General features: G+C 41.3%; 2 protein-coding genes across 3 annotated transcripts in view; one reads left to right on the top strand and one right to left on the bottom strand.

Moving 5' to 3' along the window:
- The window catches only part of igsf8 (immunoglobulin superfamily, member 8), a 53,904-nt gene extending 47,374 nt beyond the window's left edge, over positions 1 to 6,530 (top strand). For both annotated transcript variants that reach the window (XM_069534840.1, XM_069534831.1), the window contains exons 5-8: positions 555 to 733; positions 1,883 to 2,135; positions 2,766 to 3,221; positions 4,032 to 6,530. In XM_069534840.1, the coding sequence (XP_069390941.1) occupies positions 555 to 733; positions 1,883 to 2,135; positions 2,766 to 3,221; positions 4,032 to 4,159 (1,016 nt within the window). In that variant the 3' untranslated portion in view covers positions 4,160 to 6,530. The remainder of the gene's footprint in view (positions 1 to 554; positions 734 to 1,882; positions 2,136 to 2,765; positions 3,222 to 4,031) is intronic.
- Positions 6,531 to 6,831: 301 nt separating this feature from the next.
- On the bottom strand, positions 6,832 to 21,026 carry soat2 (sterol O-acyltransferase 2). Its single transcript, XM_020096688.2, has 16 exons — positions 20,863 to 21,026; positions 18,972 to 19,112; positions 18,804 to 18,862; positions 18,539 to 18,678; positions 18,389 to 18,442; positions 17,711 to 17,818; positions 16,677 to 16,959; positions 14,454 to 14,529; positions 13,542 to 13,626; positions 13,093 to 13,138; positions 12,709 to 12,838; positions 12,323 to 12,420; positions 11,350 to 11,448; positions 11,043 to 11,178; positions 10,731 to 10,876; positions 6,832 to 8,960 (listed from the first exon to the last, which is right to left on the bottom strand). The coding sequence occupies exons 2-16, from the start codon at positions 19,048 to 19,050 to the stop codon at positions 8,904 to 8,906; spliced, it is 1,596 nt and encodes a 531-aa protein (XP_019952247.2). The 5' UTR covers positions 19,051 to 19,112; positions 20,863 to 21,026; the 3' UTR covers positions 6,832 to 8,903.
- Positions 21,027 to 22,083: the final 1,057 nt, after the last annotated feature.

The raw sequence follows: 22,083 nt of genomic DNA, 5'->3' as shown, positions 1-22,083 counted from the left end.
TGAGCCTCATTCCAGTTGTGAACATTGCAAACAAAAGACAGATTTTTACCTTGTTTGATTATTTTTTAGATGCCAGATGTTCAAGTAAAATATTGGAGGAAACTCTGGTGGAAAAAAACAATATATTTTGAACTTATCATCTTAATTAAACATTGGAAAAAATGTATTTTGCGACCTGTTATAGTAATTCTCACCCACAGATTGGGAACCACTGACATGGAAAGTCCAATACAGTATATGTACGGAAAATATGAATGTTCTAATGATTGTGTTCCATTTTGTTTCATGCTATAATAACCAGTGTGTGACATTTCAGGCATTTTGGCTCAGCTAATGTGGTAATCCATTTTATAACGACCATTAAACATGTGATGCACTAAAGAAGCTTCCTAGCTTCACCACAGGAGTGATGCTCAGTGCGGTGCTGTAGATCACTTCCTGAGAAGAGTTTCACTGCCACAGTCTAAGTGCTGGTTTGAGGTTTGTTCCACCAAGACAGATTTCTGGTACTTTGACTTATTACTCTCTCTCCCTCTGTCTCTTCCTGTGTCCAGCCGAGACTCTGAGCGTAACGTCCTCACCCAGAGGGGAGGTGACCCTGCAGATCGGTTCCCCTCTCATCCTGACTTGTGAGGTCTTGGGGCTGCCACCTGAAGTGAACTCTGGCCTGCTGGTTCAGTGGATGAAGAGGGGATCTGTGAGCAGCGATGACGTCGGCAGCGGAGGAGTTGAGGTAGCGTCCTTCTCATCTCTCATGTATTCAGACTTAAGCTCCTTTTCCACTGGTTCAAAGAAACCCACTAACACTCACTAACATCACCAACAGCTTTTGTCTGCAATGAGAATATATACAATAAACATTCACTCCAGGGTCAAATAACTCACTGACGTGGGTTTTTATTGGCTCCAGCTCCGATTGGCAATGATTGAAAAATTAAACCTGGGTAAATGCGCTACTTTCTTCTTCTTTTTTATTTTGGCAGTCCAGATGCTGACACTGCTGTTAGGACTCACATTGAATTTGTCTTTTAAATAGCCATGAATGTGTGTGTACTGCCACAGAGATTTTTGCTTTCTTCGCATCGTGCAAGATGCAACACTGGCTAGACAGTGAGTCTTCTGACGCGTTTGTTTTCAGCACGTTTTGACATCAAACACAAGTCACTGTGGGGAAAACAGAAATGTAAGAACCTGCATATACCCACTAACTTTGGTGTAAAAGTGATATGATACAGATTTTTGTTTTTACGGATCACAGCTAAATGTGTTTGATTACATGTAATAGGACGATGTAAAGGTGTGCTGATTCAGCTCATTGTAACTGAGGTATGCATCATAAGAAGACACAGTAAATTTGTCTAATTATTAATTCTTATATAAACACATGCCTATTAATGAAAAAAACTCATGAAACATTATAAGACTGCATGCAGTGGCTTGAAATCTAATACTAATTATGATTCATTGAAAAATCACAGAAAATGATTGACGGTGAGTGTAATTTGCAATTGTAGGCACGGACAGGTAATTCATCATATGCACAATTAATTCTCATATTTTCTGTCAGTTACATTATTGTTGTGTGGTTATTCATCTTAAAGACAGACTTGCAGGTGTGGGGTGTTCAAGTGCTGGAGGCAAAGTTTTGACAAAATTGATAGTTTGCTGCCAAAAAGCAGCTTTTTCCATTAAAGACGTGAAGAAACTGACTGTTAGTTTTCGTGACACTGATGTTTGCTTGACGTCATCAGTCTGCTAAGCCACGACCTAGTTTTTTTGGCAGTAATATTAAGTATTCTCAGACTGTAAATGAAAATACATGTGATTTATTTCAAGACTTTTACTAGAAACTAACCCACACTGACTGTTTTTTTACGTCCAGGTGGAGGTGGCCCGGTTGAGCACAGATGGCGTGGTGAGCTGGGGCGATGACCTCAGCAGAGCGAGTGGTGGATCCATGGAGAAAGTGGCAGAGGGGAGGTACTCTCTGAAGCTTTTCTCAGCCCGGCCGTCTGACACAGGGGTGTATCGGTGTGTGGTGAGTGTGTACGCCGGGAGGAGCAGCCCGGGCCCGTCTACGGCGGCGACGCTCACTCAGAAGTCTGAGGGAGTCACGGTCAACCTGAAGACCAAAGGTGGGAGGATTACTCGTGTTTTCAGACACACACAGGCTTCATTTGTGGCAATGACAGTGCAGACAGAGGAACAGAGAGTGTTAACAAAAGTATCTGATAAATGTTAAACTGTACTTGACTGGATCTTGTCTATGTGCTGTTTTCTTTCCACTGCTGAATGCATCGACTGTTCAGTCGCTGCTGTATTGTTTTGGTCTGAGGACAGATTTAACAATTTGCTGAGTGTCCCTCCGGTGGTCTGGGCTTTGGGCCATTTGGCTGCGATGTGCTGGGCTCAAGTCTGTAACAGGACCCCCCCCAAAACTGACCCAACTCCAAGTTTCTATTTAATTTGTAAAATTAAATATTTATAGCTGCCCCCTAAAAAATCAATTCATGTTATGACGTGTTTCACTTTGATTTTTTTTGTGGTTTTGCTGAAAAAGGAATAAATAATAAGTTGTTATATTCCAGTGATTGTTTGGCTCAAGGGAAGACCACCAACCCTACATCTGGAGTGATTCCTCAGAAATGCATGTTAGCAAAACTCAGATCACATTATTGAAATGAAAACGTAAACCATCTCTTTGATCACATTATATATATATGTATGTATGTAGTTTAACCTTGATCAACCCCTTCCTCTTACAGATGTGCTGGTTTCAGCTGCGGCTCTGCTGCCTCGCGGCCCCCTGCTAAAAAGAGGCAGCACCATCACCCTCATCTGCAACGCCACTGTGACGACTACAGGTCCCGCCCAGGTGCAGGTCCAGTGGCTGCGGTGGCCAATCCCTGCACCAGTTTTAAACAGGGGACAGGGTTCAGCTGCTGCTGTTGCTCCGTCAGAGCCCCCTGTAAAGAAACTGACACAGGTGGCTGCTCTCCTGCACAACGGTGTTGCGGACATCTACGTCAACGGCAGCGAGATCAGCATCGACCGCCTGTCAGCCGTCAGCTACAGACTGAGGGTCCACGCCGCAACAATGGAGGATCAGGGCATGTATGTGTGTCATGCAGAGGCGTGGGGTCAGGACCCGCACGGAGGCTGGTACAACACGGGAGTCAGAGCAGAATCAAACGCAGTGACCGTTTACCTGTACGCGAGAGGTGGGTGTCTCCTTTTAGATTTTTGTTTTGGGGGGAGGAAGTGGGGTTACGGTACAAGTGCTACTCTTTCATCTTCCTCAAAGATTTCATCTGACTTACTTGGGATCGAACTGACGGATCAAACAGGGATCAGTCTCCTGTTCGATCTGCCTATGGTCAGTAAATATAACTGGAAATTCCCAGCATTTACCGTTGACCTTGAATGATGTCTACACATTTTAAGTAGATTGATTCTTCTCTTCCCCCCCTGCAGCCTGCAGGTCATTGCTCCTCTAGTTTTAAGATTTTAAATATTTAGACATGAGCTTAATCCCACTAGATCACATACTGAGTGAAATTGGGAATTCCTGAAAGAAAAACTAGTTGAGATTCTTTGGTTCCAACCTTGCTTTCCAATAATGTTGCAATTAACAATAGTTTATTTTCAATGAATAATATATCAAATATTTAGAAGGTGAAAATGCTTATTAGAATCTCCCAGAGCTCAAGGTGACATCTTGAAAGTCTTTTTTTGTCTGAGTCAGGGTCCCAAACCAAAAGATATCAGCTTTGTCTGGAATTCACAATTTGCCAAAAGTTGGTTGCTGACTTGTTTTCTGTTCGACATTGAGTTCATGGCTCTGGAAATTAAAACTGCTGTAGATCACTGCACCACCAGAGCAAACTGTGCTTTTAGTTTATCCAGCAGCAAAGTCCATAAACTTTGTTCATCAATGTGTTTGTGTTTGTGTGTACTTTTTTTGCAGTTTTCATACAAATGACCGTTTTCATCACTGAACCCTTCCCTCTTATCTTCTCTCATTTCCGCAGCTGCCGACCTCCTCCTCATCCCTCTGGTCATCGGCGTCTCCTCCGCCTTGTTCGTGGGCATTGTCATCATCGCCACGGTGACCTGCTGCTTCATGAAGCGCCTGGCGAGGCAGCGCGCTCAGAAGTAGTTGTCGTCTGTTGCCGACCATCCGAAATCTGATTGGTCGCGAAGAGGCAATGCACCGAACACGACTGGTGAAATAGCCAAGAAATAACTTCAAGACAAAGTGAAGTGAGAAAAGACTTTGAGACATTGACAGCTCATCTTCTGTGTTTTGACATAAACAATCAATGCCAAATGATTCAGTTTTCTATTCTCTTACATTTTATATCCAAACCTCCTCTGGAAAACAATATATTTTACTGAGCGCTAAGCCATCATTCTCACTCCTCGTGTGGGTAGACTTTAGATTTTCTGAGACCTGTTTACATGTTATTCTAAACCACCTTCTTCACTATCCTCTGTCCAAGCTCATCTTTCTATTTTAACTGGTTAAAGGGTCAATCACAGAAGCACCATTTTGGTGATGAGGTCAAACGTAAAGAAATTCTCCAGGTTTGTTTAGATGTGAGTAACCACACAGAATTATAGATGCCCTCTGAGCACTGTTGGGTTTTATTGTTACAGTGAGATGCTCCCAAATGCTACATAGTCAGATAACGGTAGTAGTTTCCTACAAAACAAAGACCATTCTGTTTTCACAAGTTCCAATTGTCCCTTCCTGAAGCTGCATGTTTTCCTTTTAGCACAAAAACCCAACTCTGTCTAAATGTACGTGCAGCCTCCAGCACTGCCACTGATGGTCACATGAATGCTAGTGGGATCAGCTCAACCTCAGAGAAACTTAATATGTGCAGGGACCTTCCAGTGCTCGCGGCCCGGCACTGCTCTGCATGTAAACAAACGTCTCTGTCTGTGACTTAATAAGGAAAGTGCCGGCCGGGGGACTGTCTGATGCCAAGACCAATTAAGTAACCAATTCTAAGCAGGAGCATTCCTCGGCACTGACTCCTCACGCTGTCGAGTTTTCTAAACGGACTTGTATAGATTCGACAAAGAGAAATGGAGGAGATCTCCATTATGCACTGAATGAAATATGTAAATACTCTATGGAGTTTGGCTGTTTTATTTTTCTTAATGTACGTGAGAGCGTGCTGCAGCGCCATGTTTGTCGTTGACAGAGCACCTGTGTTTAACAGTCTGCACCCGTCTGCTCTTTTGAAGCACTTGGACAGAAACTGGAGCCGGGACCAAAGCCCCTTGGTTTCCTTCTTTTACTTGATTTTCTTCCAGCTGAAAAGTCTTTTTTTATGCTGCAGTTCCTTTGAGTGTTTTTTTGCGAATTAATGGATCCTGACCGAGATAAAAAAAAAAAAGCTGTGAAAAAAGAGTTCCCTGTTTGTTAAACAGGAAAACAGTTGTGTTTTGGATTCTTGTCGCTGAGGTGAAAATTTCCTGAGCACCACAGTCATATGACTAGATCTTGTCATCATCCATCATGTGGTGCAGGCCACACATTTCTTACTACCAGGGCCTATTATGACTAAAGCCCCTGTTGCTGGACTGCAAAAACCTGTGGGGCAGATTTACTGTGTCTGTGCACTTAAAACGAGTGAAATCCATCCTCCTTGGTCCTTCAAGCGTGGCCCCATTGTTTGATTTAAGGTCTGATACATGTTGTTATCCAGCTCGCAGTGCCCAGCTCGCAGTGCTCTCATTTAAATTACTTCACGTCTTTTTTTTGGGGGGGGGGGTCTAAAGTTGCTTGCACTGAGCTGTACTTGACTGTCTTAGCATCTCTCCTCTGACCGTCTGTGTCTGTCTCCTGGTTGGTTTTCCACAGCGACCCCCTGTAAATCTGCCCCGTCCTCCCTAACCTGTGCTCCCTAAACCCCCCCCCCCCCCCCCGATTATAAATGTTCCCAAACATTCGGGAATAAAATCACATCTCCTGAGCCACTTTGTTCCAGATCAAAAACTCAAAGCTGATTTGTCCCTCAACACAACCCACCCTCTGCATGATTGCACACACACACACACGGATAGATGCCCGTGCACTAGCAGTGGCAGGATGGTGCTGGCTGGCATTTCAGATAGGAGTGAGTGAGTATCTGCGTGTTCTTCTCTAATCCCTCTTTATAGCTGCAGTGTGTCCTGCTGCCCTTCCCCCTCTGTGTGTGTGTGTGTGTGTGTGTGTGTGTGTGTGTGTGTTTGGCTCAGTTCCCTGAGAATTGCAGCCAGCTGTAAAAAGTGTTGCACACAGCATGCAAAGTCTGAAACCTGTCCAAGTTGTGCATTTGTTTCGAGATGTTTTTAAACCCTTTTCTTCCACGTTCGTGTTTTGTTTTTGAATTGTTTACTTGCTTTAATACCACTGCTCCTGAATGCATCTCGCTGCCACTGAAATGTATTAACGCGGGTTATCGCTTGGTTTGTTTCTTACGGTGCTTTGGCAAACCTGCCAGTTGATAAAACCAATAAACCGCTCTTGTCTCTCAGGTTTTATTTGTTCTCTTCTTTTTCCCCTGATAAGACAAAATTGTTTGAGGCACAGAAACCTGGAAATGTTCGGAGGCCTCTGCAGGACATCCTGAGGGGAGGAAAATAATCCAGTCTGACTGAGGACGTGTCCATGTGCATATTTTCCATCTATAGAGAAAGAAAGAACCAGAACATTTCTTGCGGTTCAGTAAAGACCGGCCAAGCAGGGGTTTGAATTTCAGCTCCAGTTAAATCTCAGCACTTTGTGATGCAGACACCATGAAACATGTCTCATGTGGTGACAGAATGAGACTTACATTTGTTTAACAAGTAAAAAGTTATCTTTTATTTATTTGTTTTTATGTGGCTCATGCAGAGCAGAGAAATTCCTGATGGAATTTAGAAAAGCAAAACATCCATCTCATCCAGAACAAAAGTACTGGTTAAAAAATAAAAAAACACATTGAAATGTTCCTGGCGGAGGAGAAGCTGTTATAGACTTATTGTGTTTGATGCATTAACACTGGCTGCATCCGCTGCTCAATATCTCATGACAGCTTTCATTTTATTATTTTATTGTGTAATCGATCCATTTATCAAGTCAGATAAAGATTAGATGCAATTAATAACTTCCTCTCCACCATTAGTTTACCAACCAAACATTATAGTTTCATTTCATACTGTAATGCAACACATCGATAAAACATCTGTGAAGCTGAATAAAAGCTGCACTGATCAATATTTTTAGACTGAATAACATCATACCACTGTGATCCAGGCTGATAAACACAGGGAGTCGGACGAACTGTTTTTCATTTCATCAGGTCCTTCACTGATCAGCAACTGAAAAGACGATGGGTAGTTAAAGTCTGGTCATTGGACTGTGATTCAAGGTTGAAGGACGTATTTAAGTGGCTTCTCTCTTGTTAAGGATAATAAAAGGGTGAAAATTCAACATTTTACACGAACAATGGATTCAGCGACTGTGTAAAGAGAAAGGAATTCAACTCTTCAGTCTAGTCTCACTTCTCTCATCTGTCTTGGATTCAAGAAGCCGTGTGCTACAGCTCGGCACTAAACAGCCCTGCAGACAAAGTTGTTTAGTAGCTGGTGAACACTGGGGAGCATTTAGCTGCTGCAGAGATAGATGTTGCTCTCAGACATGCTGTGGACACCGGAGCGGAGCTGAGAGGAGAGTGAACACTTGGTTTACATTTATATTGATGTACAACAACACAACTCCAAAGTAATTACAATGTTCTTCCAATTCAGGATGCTTATAAAATATTGTATGTCTTTGGTCTGTGTTCATCCAGCGAAGACCATGATTTAAATTGGATCATTGATATGCAGAAGACAGAGAAGCCAAGACACACAAATACACGTAGATTCAATTCTACTACTGACAGTGGATCCAAAAGTACACGTCCTGCTCCACCACTGTGAGGGTTGGTATCAGTTTACAGAGCATTACGTCACTAATGCAAACACTGTACCAATGATAATCCTGCTCTTCCTGTATGACTTCAGAAAAACGTGGTGGCTACACAAACAGAGGCTTTGTGGCCGACAGATAAGACGCCGTGCTTCCTGTGTTTGGTGGTTTCACGTACCTGCTGTTCCAACCAATCCCTGCGCTCTGAACGGCAACCAAGGCAGGATTACACAAACAACACACACACACACACACACACACACACACACACACACACACACACACACACTGCGGGTCAGGAGCCCCAGTGTGCGGTGAAGCCTGTAGTCACCAGTTTTGAGTGAAATTATAAAATCAAAGACACAAGGCTGCTCCATTCACATGAGAAAACTCCTGAGGTGACAAACTAATGATGCACTGCATACAGATACTTAAGAACACAAGTTTGTGTCTCACACCAAAATTAAACTTGACTTGGCTGTAGCTCTAGTACAAATACTGCAGAAATAAATTAAATAAGCACCTAATTTGACAGCAAGTTGTTTGGTGCTCCTTCAGGGCTTCTTATTAAAACTTTCAAACTTACACAGTAAACACTTTTTTTAAACAGTCTGAATTATTAAACACATTAAAACAATCAGACAAACAAAAAGTTATCTCAGCCAAGGCCCTAATGTCCCCTTAAACAAACAAACAAAAGGACAGGGGCGAAAACATAACCTCCTAGGTGGAGGGAAGAATCCAGATGTGACATATGGAAAACATCACTCCTGGATAAAATTATGACCAAAACAGTGATAGTCACATCATGACCCAAAGAAATCTTCACACAATAAAAAAGATGCACGTCTTTCGAGTTTTCCTTCCACGCTTTCAGCTACGTTCAGTCTGTCGTGATCTTTTCATCTTTTCATCCCTCTATCCTTTATCCTTCCAGAGCAGGAGACAGGCAGCTTCATCTCTGGTAGCTGCAGGACCAAGACCGAGGCGTCACCAGCTCCCAGAAACTATTCTGATGAAAAAACAGAAAGAACAGAGTGGTGGTATTAACATCCATTTATTATAATAATTATAATCTCATTTTACAGACACCACCTCTATTTTTAGACAGTTGTTATCTATGTTAAGCCATGTGTGTGTGTGTGTGTGTGTGTGTGTGTATGTGTGAATGACACCACAGGCTGTAGAGGAGGCCTTAGCTGGGGGGGGCACACAGAGATGCAGTAGTAGTTCACAGAGGAGTAAGTATATTAAGTACATCTGTGTCCATCTGTCATGAAAATCCTTCACATCTGGGACTTCATCAAATGCCTGGACGTGGGTTGGGGGGGGGGGCGTCAGAGTTTTAAAAAACATCAGTTGCTCAACACATGTGGGGCTCCGTCACAGGTTTATGTGGGTAAAATGGATGTGTTTTCTCTTTATAAAGAAGTTCATGCACTTTGTGTGTGGGTGTGTTTGGGTGTGTGTGGGTGTGTGTGCGTGTGTGGGTGTTTACACTAATGCCTTTCACCCACTGGTCTATTTTCACTCGAAGTACCTCAAACTGGGGCCAAAGTGCAGTCTAGTGACATCACTGTAGTGCAGAGTCCTCCACGTAAACTCCCCCGCAGCTTCTCACTGAGCTAAACTATTCAGTCAAGTTGTTTATGGCCTCAAACTCCTTATAAAGAATATAACAGTAGAGATACATATATATTCATATTTCTCTTGGAGAAAGAATCACAAATCTCACTGTCAGGTTATATTACCAAGAAGGTTGTTTTCAGCCCTGTCTGTTCGACCGTTGGTTTGTTTGTTTGCAACATGAACATATTATCATGAAACCCAGAGGAGGGAGGAGGGAAAGGTCAGTGAAGAGCCCATCAAACCTTGGTGAGGATCCAGATCAGGGGCGGATCAAGTTTTTTTTTTATTACTTTCTTTAACATTGCCAGATTTTTGGACATTTATTTTATTTCCCAAAGAATAATTAATGGATCTTGAAGAAAAAAAAAATCAGGCACATTTAGAGAACTAATATCTATGAGTGTGTGAAATTTGGTGCAGCTTGATTTAAGGACTTAAAGTGGACTGTTGGACGTTGTTGGAGGTACTGTATGTGCTCCACTGAGTGCTACAGTGTTCTAGTTTCATTATCAAGAAAGTACTATGCTAATCACCCCTAGTAGAAAGTGGATGCAATCAGAAAATCCCACTTTACATGGTATTTTCATTAAGTGGTAATTGCAATCACTAGTTGTATCTGTGGCTCATCTTTACCTCATCTATAACTTCCCTGCAGCTTCTCACTGAGCTTAAAACAGTGACGGCGACATTTTTGGAATAAAGGCCTTAATAAAGCTAACAGAAAGTATAATAACAATATAGATTAATAAATCGTCATATTTCTGCTGACACAAGGCTCACAAATCTCACTTTCTATCAGGTTTCATCCATTTTCTTTTCCCAGACGAGTTCCTGTTCTGTTGCAGACGTGGCCAAAGTTAAATAACACAAACCTTGGTTTTTATTGCAATAAAATAAAGTGGCGTCTGTCTCCTCCTGCTTTAGGAAGGTTTTTGAGTAACTGCAGCACTGATTATGTGTAAATCTACAGAGCTGCTGCAGAACAATGTGTGTCTCTCAATCTCAGTTTGAAGAAATACCTGCCCTTATACCTGATCTATTAATAAGGTCACGTGTAAGAAAGAGTAGAATCAGCATCATTCAGATATTAAGAAAGAAATTAAAGTCCAGATCGAGCCATATTGCTCCTTCTGGTAACACCTACAGTACGTACCTCTTTGCGTGGGCAGTGTATTTGAGCGTACCACTCCTGGCTGTACAGGCACACCTGGACGCCCTGGCCCAGGAAGAGACACGCCCACATGATGACATTGAACACGGGACTCTGACGCTTGTCGTTCATGGTGAAGTTGAACACCACTGCAAAAACAAAAACCCCAGACATGAGGCAAATGTTGTTGTTGATAAGGATTATCTATTTATCTATGTTTAGTTAACTATTAACTCTGTGTTTGTGCTCAGGCTGTGAGATCTGAGACAGAGTATTTCAAAAAAAATAATATTTGGTCTGTATTTTATCCTTCACCTCCAAATACTGCAAACAAGCAGAACATGACGGGATAGAAAAATCCCAGGCCCATTGTCAAGGCGTACTCATGGACGACAGCGGAGACGATGAACACGGAGAGCATGGCAGCTGCTCGGAATTTCCTATTTGACAGCTGCAGGGATCAGGGGGGAGGGGGGGTTCAGAGTTCAGAGGTCAGACTGCTTCAGTGTAGATTCTGTGTCACTTGAATTACAGGACGAGTGCAGACTTCATCATGTGATATGTCAATTTGGAAATACAAAAAAAACCCATGTGATTTATTGATTATTTCTTGTTTACTCACCCAGAGGAAGTCTCTGTATCCGTAGTAATACAGCCAGTCATGAACCACCACATTCCAGGTGCGGTAGTAGTTGGCAAAGGATGTAGAGTTCCACCAGTCCTGGAAAAGAAAAGGATGGGATTGTTAAATCAGTGGATCAAATTGAAAACTGAGAAGAGTATGATCCTTTTCAAACTTGAGAAAACACTACACTAAAATAATTCATGCTGCATGTTCACGTTACACTGGTCAGAGACAAATCTGTGTGATTTTATCCTTTAAACATAATAACTAACAATGAAATATGGCTTCACTGTATTAAAGAAAAATATGTGGCCACATTATCATCAAAAAAAGTAAAATCACAACAAATGAGAGTGAAATCCATAAAAATGGTTTCTGCCCTAAATGTCACTGTGATCCATGTGCAAACGCAGCTCCACAGGTGGATAGAGGACATTTAGGCTGAAAACTCTGTGCATATGACGCCTTGTCAAGTCGAATCTGAATGTCAGGGCTTACAGACACTTGGATGATGCCACAGGAGCAGCATGGAGGCAGTTTCTGTTTTTGTTTCTGTTGTTTTTTTTTGAAGAATCGGTCACCATTTACTTCAATTGTTTTGGATTTGGCTGCAGCACCGTTTACCCCTGAGACTCCTAAAGTGTTTTGTGGACTCATAAACACTTCACCTGCCTCTCCATCAGCATAGTGGTGAGCAGATAATGAGTGAATTTTCATTCTTGGGTGAGCCTTCCCTTTAAACTATTTTGTGAAGCCGTCCTGGAGCAATTTCTTGTAATAATATAAATCCTCACAGGAGGGGTGGAACCACACATCAACCACACACACACACACACACACACACACACACTCACACACACACACACACACACACACACACACACACACACACACACACACACACACACACACACTCACACACACACACACACACACACACACACACACACACACACACACACACACACACCTTGTAGAACATTCTGTCAGCGAAACGCAGCAGCTCCCCGAAGAGGTTGAGCCAGCAGTGCAGGAAGGCGAAGAAACACAAGAGCAGCAGCATAATACCTGGGACACACAAACAGAGAGGGGAGGGGGGGGGGGGTGTTATTTGGTGCAGTGCTCCCAGCTGCCTCACAAGAACTATAACTTAACACTGACGCTTTTATATCAGCACTTACTCGAAAAGCTGTTCACGTAAAGAGGGTAGTAAACATGCCAGTCTTTAAGTTAAACTGTATCTGATTGCATAATTGCATCTTTAATCTCATCACTCTCATTTATATGTTCCAGGCGGGCAATGTAATCGTAGCTTCATGTAGTGGGTGTGTGTGCAGCTGATAGAGAATAAAGTACCTGGTAGTATTGAGTGGAAAACAGCCAGAACCATCGTCCGAGTGCTGAATGGCTGGTTGGTCTCGGGTCTGAAGACGGGCACGCAGAGGCGAACCAGAATGAAGTAGCCGTAAAACAGGCAGCCCAAGATCTGTGGATACAGATAATATTAATGTTGTAAACTAATGAAATACATATTTAGAGGATGCTCACTATTAGATCACTGAAGATCTATGTTATCATATCAAATATTAAAGCCGTTAACCATCTGTCGTTTCTGATCCCTTCATTTATATGAGCTACATCATCGTTTCTTTCCACAAACAGCTTCTCAGTAGGTTTAAATACATTTCTCTAAAATATGAAAATACATCACTGTGATGAACAGTCAGACTTTAGTCTTACCATGGCAAGAGTACTGCCCACATAGTTCCATCTGATGTGGTTGTTTCTGTGGAAGAAAGACAGGATGTCGCTTCTTCAGAAATAGACAGAGCGATACTGTAGATTCACATTTTGTCAGTTTATAATCATGTCATTTCTTGTTTTTATCTGCACAGAATGTGGAATTAGAAACACCAACATATTCTAAAGGTCTTTTAAAGCTCTCTCAGTTGTTACCATATAAAAAAATAAACACAACACCTAATAAAAGAAACAATATAATATAGAAATATACAGTGAAACCTAAATAAATCGCATTGATTTGAAATTCTACATAAATGAAGTAGAAAAAGTTGAAGAGTTGTGAGTTTGTGGTGCTGCTACATTTCATTTTTCATTTATATTTACACATGTTCATGAAATAATCAGCAAACGTGATCAATGTAGGGGGACAATGTAATACGTCTTACCGGGGGTATGATTCCCTGTAGATGAGAGTGGGACAGAAGAGGAAGTACAAATAGCTCGACAATGTCGGGAATATGGGACCTTCTCCTGAAAAATAAAGAGAATTCAGTTCATGAGAAAATCAAACTAGAAGTGATTCAGTTCTGAGGCTTCAAGGACCTTGAATTATTAAATAGAGGATCTAAAAATAACAGATTTAAAGTCTGAGAGATAAGACGTTAAGCTCCTCATGTAATTTTTCTTCTTTCATTGTCTGGCCTGATATTATCATCTCCAGTTTTTGAATTCTAAAACTTTTCTGTGAACCTGCGAACAAATGACTGTCTTCAAAATGAAATGAGTCACTTTTAGTGCAGAATCGTTAAACAATTATACCAAAGGATCTGCACTAAAGTCTCTAATATATTCTCCTGATTGTTTGTTTTCAGTACTTCAGACTAGTTTGAGCCTCTTGCTAATAACGATGGCATTTAAAACTTGTTAAACACAGGTACGATCAGAAAAAACTAAATCCCACCTCCTCCATGTTAGTGTATGGGACATGAACCAAACTAAAAAAAATCAAAGTACACGCTAAAATACTGTTCTATTCCATATAACGTGATTCAAACCCTGGTAGATTGCAGACGTAGCTATGACGTTTTTTTTCTGTTAGAGGTATTTTCCTGCAGTGAGTGACTCGCTTCACCTCCATGTTTCTTTATTTTGTCTTTCACCAACAGAACCTCATTGGGCCGCACACTCTCCAGGTTGTTTATGTGGATGCATTCATTGTTAGTTTTCACTTCAGCATGAATCATTGGTAACCTACTAAACTCTGCTTTAGTCATTTTTCTCTGGTGTCCACTTGTGTCACTGTGAGTAATGGTGCAGCCTGAGGAGTAAGTACACCTGACATCAATATAATACAGTACCTTCCTTTGGTGTATTCTTCATTATAACTGGAGCAGTTTCTCTTATGAAGGAGTAGCTCTTCATCAGGAATCGAATCTGAGGGAAACGGATAGAGATATAATATGAAGTGAGACATAATGCACCAGTAGTAACAGTGTCTGTCTTTATCGCATGAATGCACAAACTGTCTGATGACAACAACCCACATCTTTATGGCCTCAATTTCTTCCTTTGGATTTCAAACACATGATATATCTGAGTGTTCTCTGCTGCTGCAGGCGGAGAACTCAGGGAACCACTCACTCCTTCTGCGCAATTTAGTGAATTAAAATCCTTCATTTATGCATCAAATTAATTGACAGCTTCGGAATAGCGTCCACACTTGTCTGGATGGACCCGGGTCAGATGAGGATCAGTTCTGGGTTTCCCAAAAGCATCAGAGCACACGGGGATTATCTCACTCCATCGAATGGAGATAAAATGATCTTAGCACTAAGGCGGTTTTGGGAAGCCGGGCCCCGTGTAATAAAGAGGATGAGGAGGTATTACAGTATGGGTGTGTGATGTTCAAACGTTGGCAACACTGAGATCTGCATGCTGTCTCTGTGGCGTTCCAGCTGGACAGACGCCATCTCTGGCCAGCACGGGTTTCTTCTCACAATGTTCCTGTTGGTGGCAGGGCTGCGTTTATAACGTGCATCAACCATTAATATGATTTTAGGTCCAGAATATGTTATTTACTAGGTTTTATCATTATCCTCTGTTTCCACCTCTGTTTGTTTGTTTGTTGGATGGTTTGTTGTTTGATTTCACAAAAGCTACTGGAGGCATTTCCCTAAAACTTAGAGAAAAAAAGGCGGTATGGATAAGGGAAGAAGAAATTAAATTTTTCAAATAACTATATGTATTATCTTGGGTTCAGTTCAATTAGATTTTCCTTCTGAGCAGCAATTCACATTGCACTTGTATCATGCTGATCACATTTTAGGAGTTAAAGGTCCAGTATGAAAGATTTCATCGAAAGGGAAAATACTCCTAATGTTGTTTTCACTCGTGTTTAATCATCTAAGTTGCACAAATTGCTGTTTTATTTACCCTAGACTGGACTCTTTCTATTTAAATACTTATATATATTAACATCAGAGGTCCTCTCTAAGGAGGCTGCCATGTGTAGATAATGGATGAATGGATGGATGGATGGATCAACATTATGTTGCAGGGAGGGGAAGTGTGCCATATAAATGTAGTTGGACACTTGATTTGTCCTGAGTTGCTCTACGGGCTTCTCTACATCAAGTATAATCAATAAAAATGTCCAATCCTGCTACTGGTTTGATGCATCTATATAAACAAATCACATTTTTCATATTTTGAAACTCAGAAGAAATGAAATCTTGTTTCTCTGTAGTTGGGTTCATCACCATCATGTCGCCTGTTGTGTGACTGCACTAAAATATCTCTGTCTCCTCTGTGCGCGTCCATGAGTCACAGAAAATTACATTTACACCCACACTGTCTGCCAAGGGTCTCATAAAGGGTGAGTGTGAGGTAGTTTTGTCTGTTGACATGTTTACCGTTCTATTGACTTTGCCTCTTCAGGTTTTTCTGCTCTTGTTGCCTTGTTTATTCTATTTATACCTTTGACTCAAGTATTCAGTTTTCTGACACACACACACACACACACACACACACACACACACACACACACACACAGATTACTAGCTACCAGCTAAACATTACATTGTTCCTGTGGAAATTAAAGAATTGTAGCAGGCTGTGCCCTCATGGAAATGAAATAAATGTATCTGTGTTCTCCGACAGACGTTCTGCAATGTTGCTGCCATGTTTTCACACATAAACATACACACAGTGTGTGTGATAAACACAAATTAGCCAATATTATCAACAATTCTGATGAATGTGGATGACATTTGCAGAAATTAGGGCCTGAAGCAGTGCAGCACCCCGTCTTTAGAAATGTGACAGCAAAACAACTCAACTGAGGAACTAATTACTCACATGCTACGTGCTATTCACTTCAAAGATGTTTCTAAAACATACACACACAACCACACACACACACAACCACACACACACACACACACACACACACACACACACACACACACACACACACACACACACACACACACACACACACAAACACACACACACACACACACACACACACACACACACACACACACACACACACACACACACACACACACACACACACTGACCTGCTCCAGTATCACGATGAACCGCGAAGCTGGCGGCAGCTGGTTCTCTACGACTATGTAGATCGGGAACAGCCCCAGAACACAGGTCTGTGCGGCAGACATGATTAATCCTGTCCCCAGAGAAAGACCCAACTTGGAGGGGAACATGTGGTACAGGGATGCCCAAAACACCAGGGTGTAGTAGGGCAGGAGCAGGGTGTAGAGGAACATCACGACCCAGGCCTGGATGACTGTACCCAGCTTCCCGAAGGCGTAGAAAAGCAGGTCAAACTCCAAGACCAACCTGGGGTTCGGGAGAAAGGGGAGGTGAGCTAGAGGAAAACATTATATAGAAAACATAGAAACAGTCAATCCATAAAAACAAGCAAATCATTATTTCAGTGAGATGTTTAAATACTGATACTGAACATTGTTCCTGAGGAAATCGAGCGTCCAGTAACAGTTTTACCTTCAAACTGGGCTTTGAATGACGAATTAAATGATATGAAGATGTTTAAAAAATGCAAAAGCACCATTCAAGGCTTTAAACATTTCCCCATCACTGTCTCCCTTGTGACAAGACCCCTCCGGTGATGATAATAACAGATTTAAAATACCCACCCACTGCAGCATGTCAGAGGATTTGCTTAAAATTGTGCTTGTTGCAAATGAAATATTATTTCTTATTTCATCAGTTTACCCCATATTAAAAAACAATGTTAACTGAAGGGTGAATGTATTGAACAGAATCTCCCAGCAGAGCTTATTGTTCCAGTGAGAAAGACAATTATTAATCTCACAATCCTGCGTCTGTGAGCATCAAACCAAATTCGTCACAGCGCCGCCCAAAGCTGCAGCAGCAGAAATACTCAGAGGGATTGATTTTACAATCTTTCTGAGGCCGTGATGAGCAGAGGGGCTGGATGAGGGGACAGAGGGAGGGAGGGAGGGGAAGATGATAAGAAGTGAAGGAGAAGTTTTTAAAAGCTTCAGGCTGATTGAGTCTGCAGTAGATTTGGTCCAGGGTCGTAGAGTTTTGGGATGATGTGACACACCTGCCCTGGTCGATGAAGTCGACAGCCAGCGTGCTCAGGCAGAAGATGAGGAGCACGGCTATGAACATGTGGTAGATGGTCCTGATGTGAGTGATCTCAAACAGTTCACTGATGGAGAGGAGGAAAGCACAGACAGCAGTATTTCATTAAAATCACATTATGCCAAATTTATGTGCATATTTATATACAGTGTATGCATCATATATTTCCCTCATTAGGAGGATGTAAGGTTGTTTACGGTTTCTTTATGTAAAATCTGTTAGTACGTTTATGTTTTCACCCCTTTCCATGAAACGTGGTGGAGGGATGTGGTATTGGTCAAGAAAGAGCATATTAAATGTTTGTGTAGATCTGGATCAAAGGGAGATATATTCTATTTTCATTGATTTCTCAGAGAATAATTTATGGATCTTGATGTAAAAATTGGACGACTGATATGACAGTGTTGCAATTTGGTGCCGATCCAAATAAGAATCTGGATCAATCCAAATGTGGTTTCATAAGAGGACTGTTGGACCTTGGCAGAGGTTTGGACTCTACTAAGTGGTGTTCTCTCACATTGATTGAACCAAATGATTGCCCAAGTAAACAACTGATATATTGTTACTTCACACTGGCCTGCACCCTGCTGTGTTTGCATACTGAATAGGAAATCAACCATCAGCCTTTTATACTTACTCCAGCAGTGATGGCCTGTCTATAAACACTTTGCCATCATCCATTTTCTGAGACCTGAAACAAAACCAAGAGGAAAATGGTTTACAGCCATTGAAATGATATACATCTACCAGACCAATGAGAAATCCTGTGTGTGTTGCTGCTTCTCACCTCACTGAGGGCTTTTTTGTCGTCTTGCCGTTAATGGTCGGCTGGATGTGGGTGAAAGGCTGAACGGACTCAGTCAGAGCTTCGTCTAGAATATCACTGAGCTGATCCTGGATCTGTTCCAGCACTCTTACCTTCACCTTCTGCAGGATGAAGAACAGGAGACAGTTTTGTTTTTTCCTTTAACCACATTGCACATTATGCTGCTTTCAGTTTGCTCTGCACAGCCTGAACATGTCTATTTTTATATTTAAGAAATCCAGTAAACCTTGGCATGTTCTTGCCACTGTCTCAGCTCGTCCTCCTGCACGTTACCAGGGTTCCCAACTGCAGAGAGAACGAACACATATTCACACATATCCAACTTGAAATCTATTTCAGTCTGTGAGTAATTACACACACATTTGGCAAACAGACAACAAAATCTTAATCATACCGTGATTGGAGGGCTCGTCTGATGGGCGGGCCTTATTGTTTCGGTGGTACAGTCCCTTGGGTGGCTCTGCAGTCGTCATGGTTACCACTGGAGCGAGCCACAACACACAGGAATGTGCGCTGGGACAATATGTGGGGGAACCTGTGCATGCAAAAATTGCAGGTTAGTGTCACATGCAATAAAGGTTTGATGAGGTTCATATTTGATTAAGACGTATCTGTATTTTCCTGTTTTTGGTCCATTAAAGACGTGGAAAACTTCACCTTTGACCTTAATCATAAAACTTCTGATCCACATGAAGTTCTGGGTTAAACGTCCTGGTTATAATCTGAAGTAAATTTGATCACTTCCTCACCAAGTGATTTAAAAGTGTGTTTGACATTTAAATGCTGTGACATGACTGAACTAAGGTTCAACATGTGATTGATGTGATTTTATGTTTTAACACGTGATTCACTGATATTTACTCTTTGTTGAGGTCTGACGATTTCGAGCGAGGATTTAACGATAGAGCAAGAGATTAAATCAGATCACAGGCCTGTGTTGCTGGCAGCTTGCCTCATGCTAAAGAATTAATATTCCTGACGAGCATCGGAGCCCAGGAGCTGAGCTCATACTCGTGTGAATCCAAAACACGCTGAAACTCTAGGTTATGAACGCAGAAGCATTCTCTATGTCAGGGGCTTTGAACTGTGGTAACCTCCAGTGGTTTTCCACCACAGGGGCGATATCACCAGTCACTTTAGGTCAAGCTAAACAATGTAAACAGATTATAAAGTGGCTGTACCTGCCTTCAGTGGGAGTTCACACACTGTAGATAAGATACACAGACAGAGGGATTGTGTGACACACTCTTCCAGGGAGAAGACCCAGAGTGACCTCATTTTCTAATCCATGCTGTTTGATCGCTTCTCAGGACCAATCTCAACATGACAGATAAGCTTTGCACAGATATGCAGATAATACATTGTTTGGCTCAGGCTGATGTGAAGGGAGAGAAGGAGATGAAGAAGAATATCTTTCTGAAGAGTTATGCAACAATCCTCTGCAGAGTTAGGTTGAGGGTAAGGAATATTGTGCATGGTGATGTTTGAGAAAACACACTTTCTGGTTGACTTACTTGAGTGGTATTAAATTTCCTCTCGCTTTCTTTAAAATAGAATAATGCAAGTTAGAAGGAATAAACTGATTTCAAGAACAAATCAAAGTAATTACGAAATGATCTTATATTTTATGACACATCACAAGACAATATCATTTGATATGATACAATTGGAAATAATACGATACAATACAACTCAACGCGATATGATACATGATATTTGATACGATATAAACAAGATACTTTATTAATCCCTCACAGCACAAGATAAGTGCAAACCACAGCAGAGGTCGACTGAGGTTACAAAAGAATTATTAAAATTAATGAAGTTGATAACGTTTAACCGTTGACTTAAATTTAACGTTTGACTCATAAAAACATTTGTTGGAAGGGAGAATACAGTAAACATTCGAGGAACATTTTAAAGAAAGTGGTTTATAATCTCATCAGAGGAACAGAGTCAATCTTATATTAACATACTGAACGTCAACTGATTCAATCACGTTTCCTTTAGAACACACAGTTTTAAAGATCAGAAAAACTTGTGACGCTCTCTATTTTATCGAAACAGTTACACGACTTATTCATTTTTGTTTCATGGCTTCTCGTTTTTATTTTAGCTGCTTAAACTTACAGAAAAAACTGAGATTGAGGATTTTCTACAAAACTGCACAAATCTGTTCCATACCAGGAAGTGTGTACTTTAAATCCTGGAAGTGACAGATGTCAGACACAGACAGAGTGGGGCAGACGTGACGTTCATGATAAACATTGTCGGTTTGTACTCACTCTGTCTTCTCGCCTCAGGCTCAGTCAGCGGTCCACAGGGTGAGAAGCTCTGCTTCAGTAAGTGATTCCCGCTGAGAGATCTGCTGGAGTGTGTTTCAGTGAGTCTGTGTCACAGTTCCTCTGATTAGTGTCCTCGTCTCTCCTCAGCTACTACTTTGAACTTTGTCCTCTTGGCTTCTAGCACCAGACACGATGGGTTCTCAGCTCTATAAACCCCACTTACCCGCTCCTAGTATTTCAAATTATAATTTTTATCTTCATTTGAGTGTCTGACCGAGCTGTACGTGCAGAGTTTGATGCTATTAGACTGTTTCCACATTCATCTGCAGAAGAGGAAAAGTGTCTCTGTTGACATTTGTGACGAACAAAAATTATTTTACGGCCTCACAACTCCATTAAGAAAAGCCTCATGTTGAACTCCAGACATTCTGTGCTCAGTGAAGGAGACATCTTGTGTCCAGAAGTTAGTAGATTTAAAGATTCTAAAAGAAAAATATTACTTGTTTGAGAATTCGTCAAAACAAATTTGCACTTATTTTTTTTTAGAACAATCACATCACTCACAAATGGTTATTCAACATTAAGCTATGTGACTTAAAACATGTCCAGAGAGTAAAGTTACAGAAACGTACCTGAAAAACAGCTGATATACTGTAGAGTTTATTTATATAGTTTATAATACAGGCACATTTGTGCTGACACTTTTTATTCTTTCTATTTCTTCTTATGAAAACATTTTTTAATATTCTTTTTCATATTCCTCTTAATATTCTTCTTGGTAAATAATTGATTTGTGGGCTTCACATTATTGTGGGTGGGAGAAAAATAAACATCCAACAGTGGGACAGTGACATTCAGCCAAAACAAATCAATAAGTAGAGCAGAGTTCTTTGCCTCTGACAAAAGATACCAAAGAGAGTTCACCTTCACTTGTTGACTTTATTTTGACTGGTTACAAACTGTGCACGAGTTCTTTTGATCATTTTTATGCTGAAATGAAGCCAGAATATCATGGATACCAGGGATGAAGCCTGTCATGGCCATAAAGATATTATATAGATCATCTAGAGATAATATATAGATCATAAAGAGATAATATAGAGATAATATATAGATCACATGAAGATCAGAGTCCAGGTCCCAGGTTCCCCAGCTCATCAGGAGCAATAGGAAGCACCTGAGCTCCCTGAGGCTGGGAGGGTTTATAAGGAGGTCTTTGTT

The sequence above is a fragment of the Paralichthys olivaceus genome, chromosome 2 (assembly GCF_024713975.1).
Source record: "Paralichthys olivaceus isolate ysfri-2021 chromosome 2, ASM2471397v2, whole genome shotgun sequence".
Classification (NCBI taxonomy): domain Eukaryota; kingdom Metazoa; phylum Chordata; class Actinopteri; order Pleuronectiformes; family Paralichthyidae; genus Paralichthys; species Paralichthys olivaceus.
Note: the sequence above shows the minus strand (reverse complement) of the source record. Positions and strands in the feature narration are given on the sequence as shown.

Coding starts and splice junctions, on each gene's coding strand:
- soat2 (XM_020096688.2), bottom strand. CDS start 19,050: ATGACGACTGCAGAGCCACCCAAGGGACTGTACCACCGAAACAATAAG. Junction 18,679..18,803: donor AGTGGCAAGAACATGCCAAG/GTTTACTGGATT, acceptor TTCATCCTGCAG/AAGGTGAAGGTAAGAGTGCT. Junction 12,839..13,092: donor TGGGCAGTACTCTTGCCATG/GTAAGACTAAAG, acceptor CTGTATCCACAG/ATCTTGGGCTGCCTGTTTTA.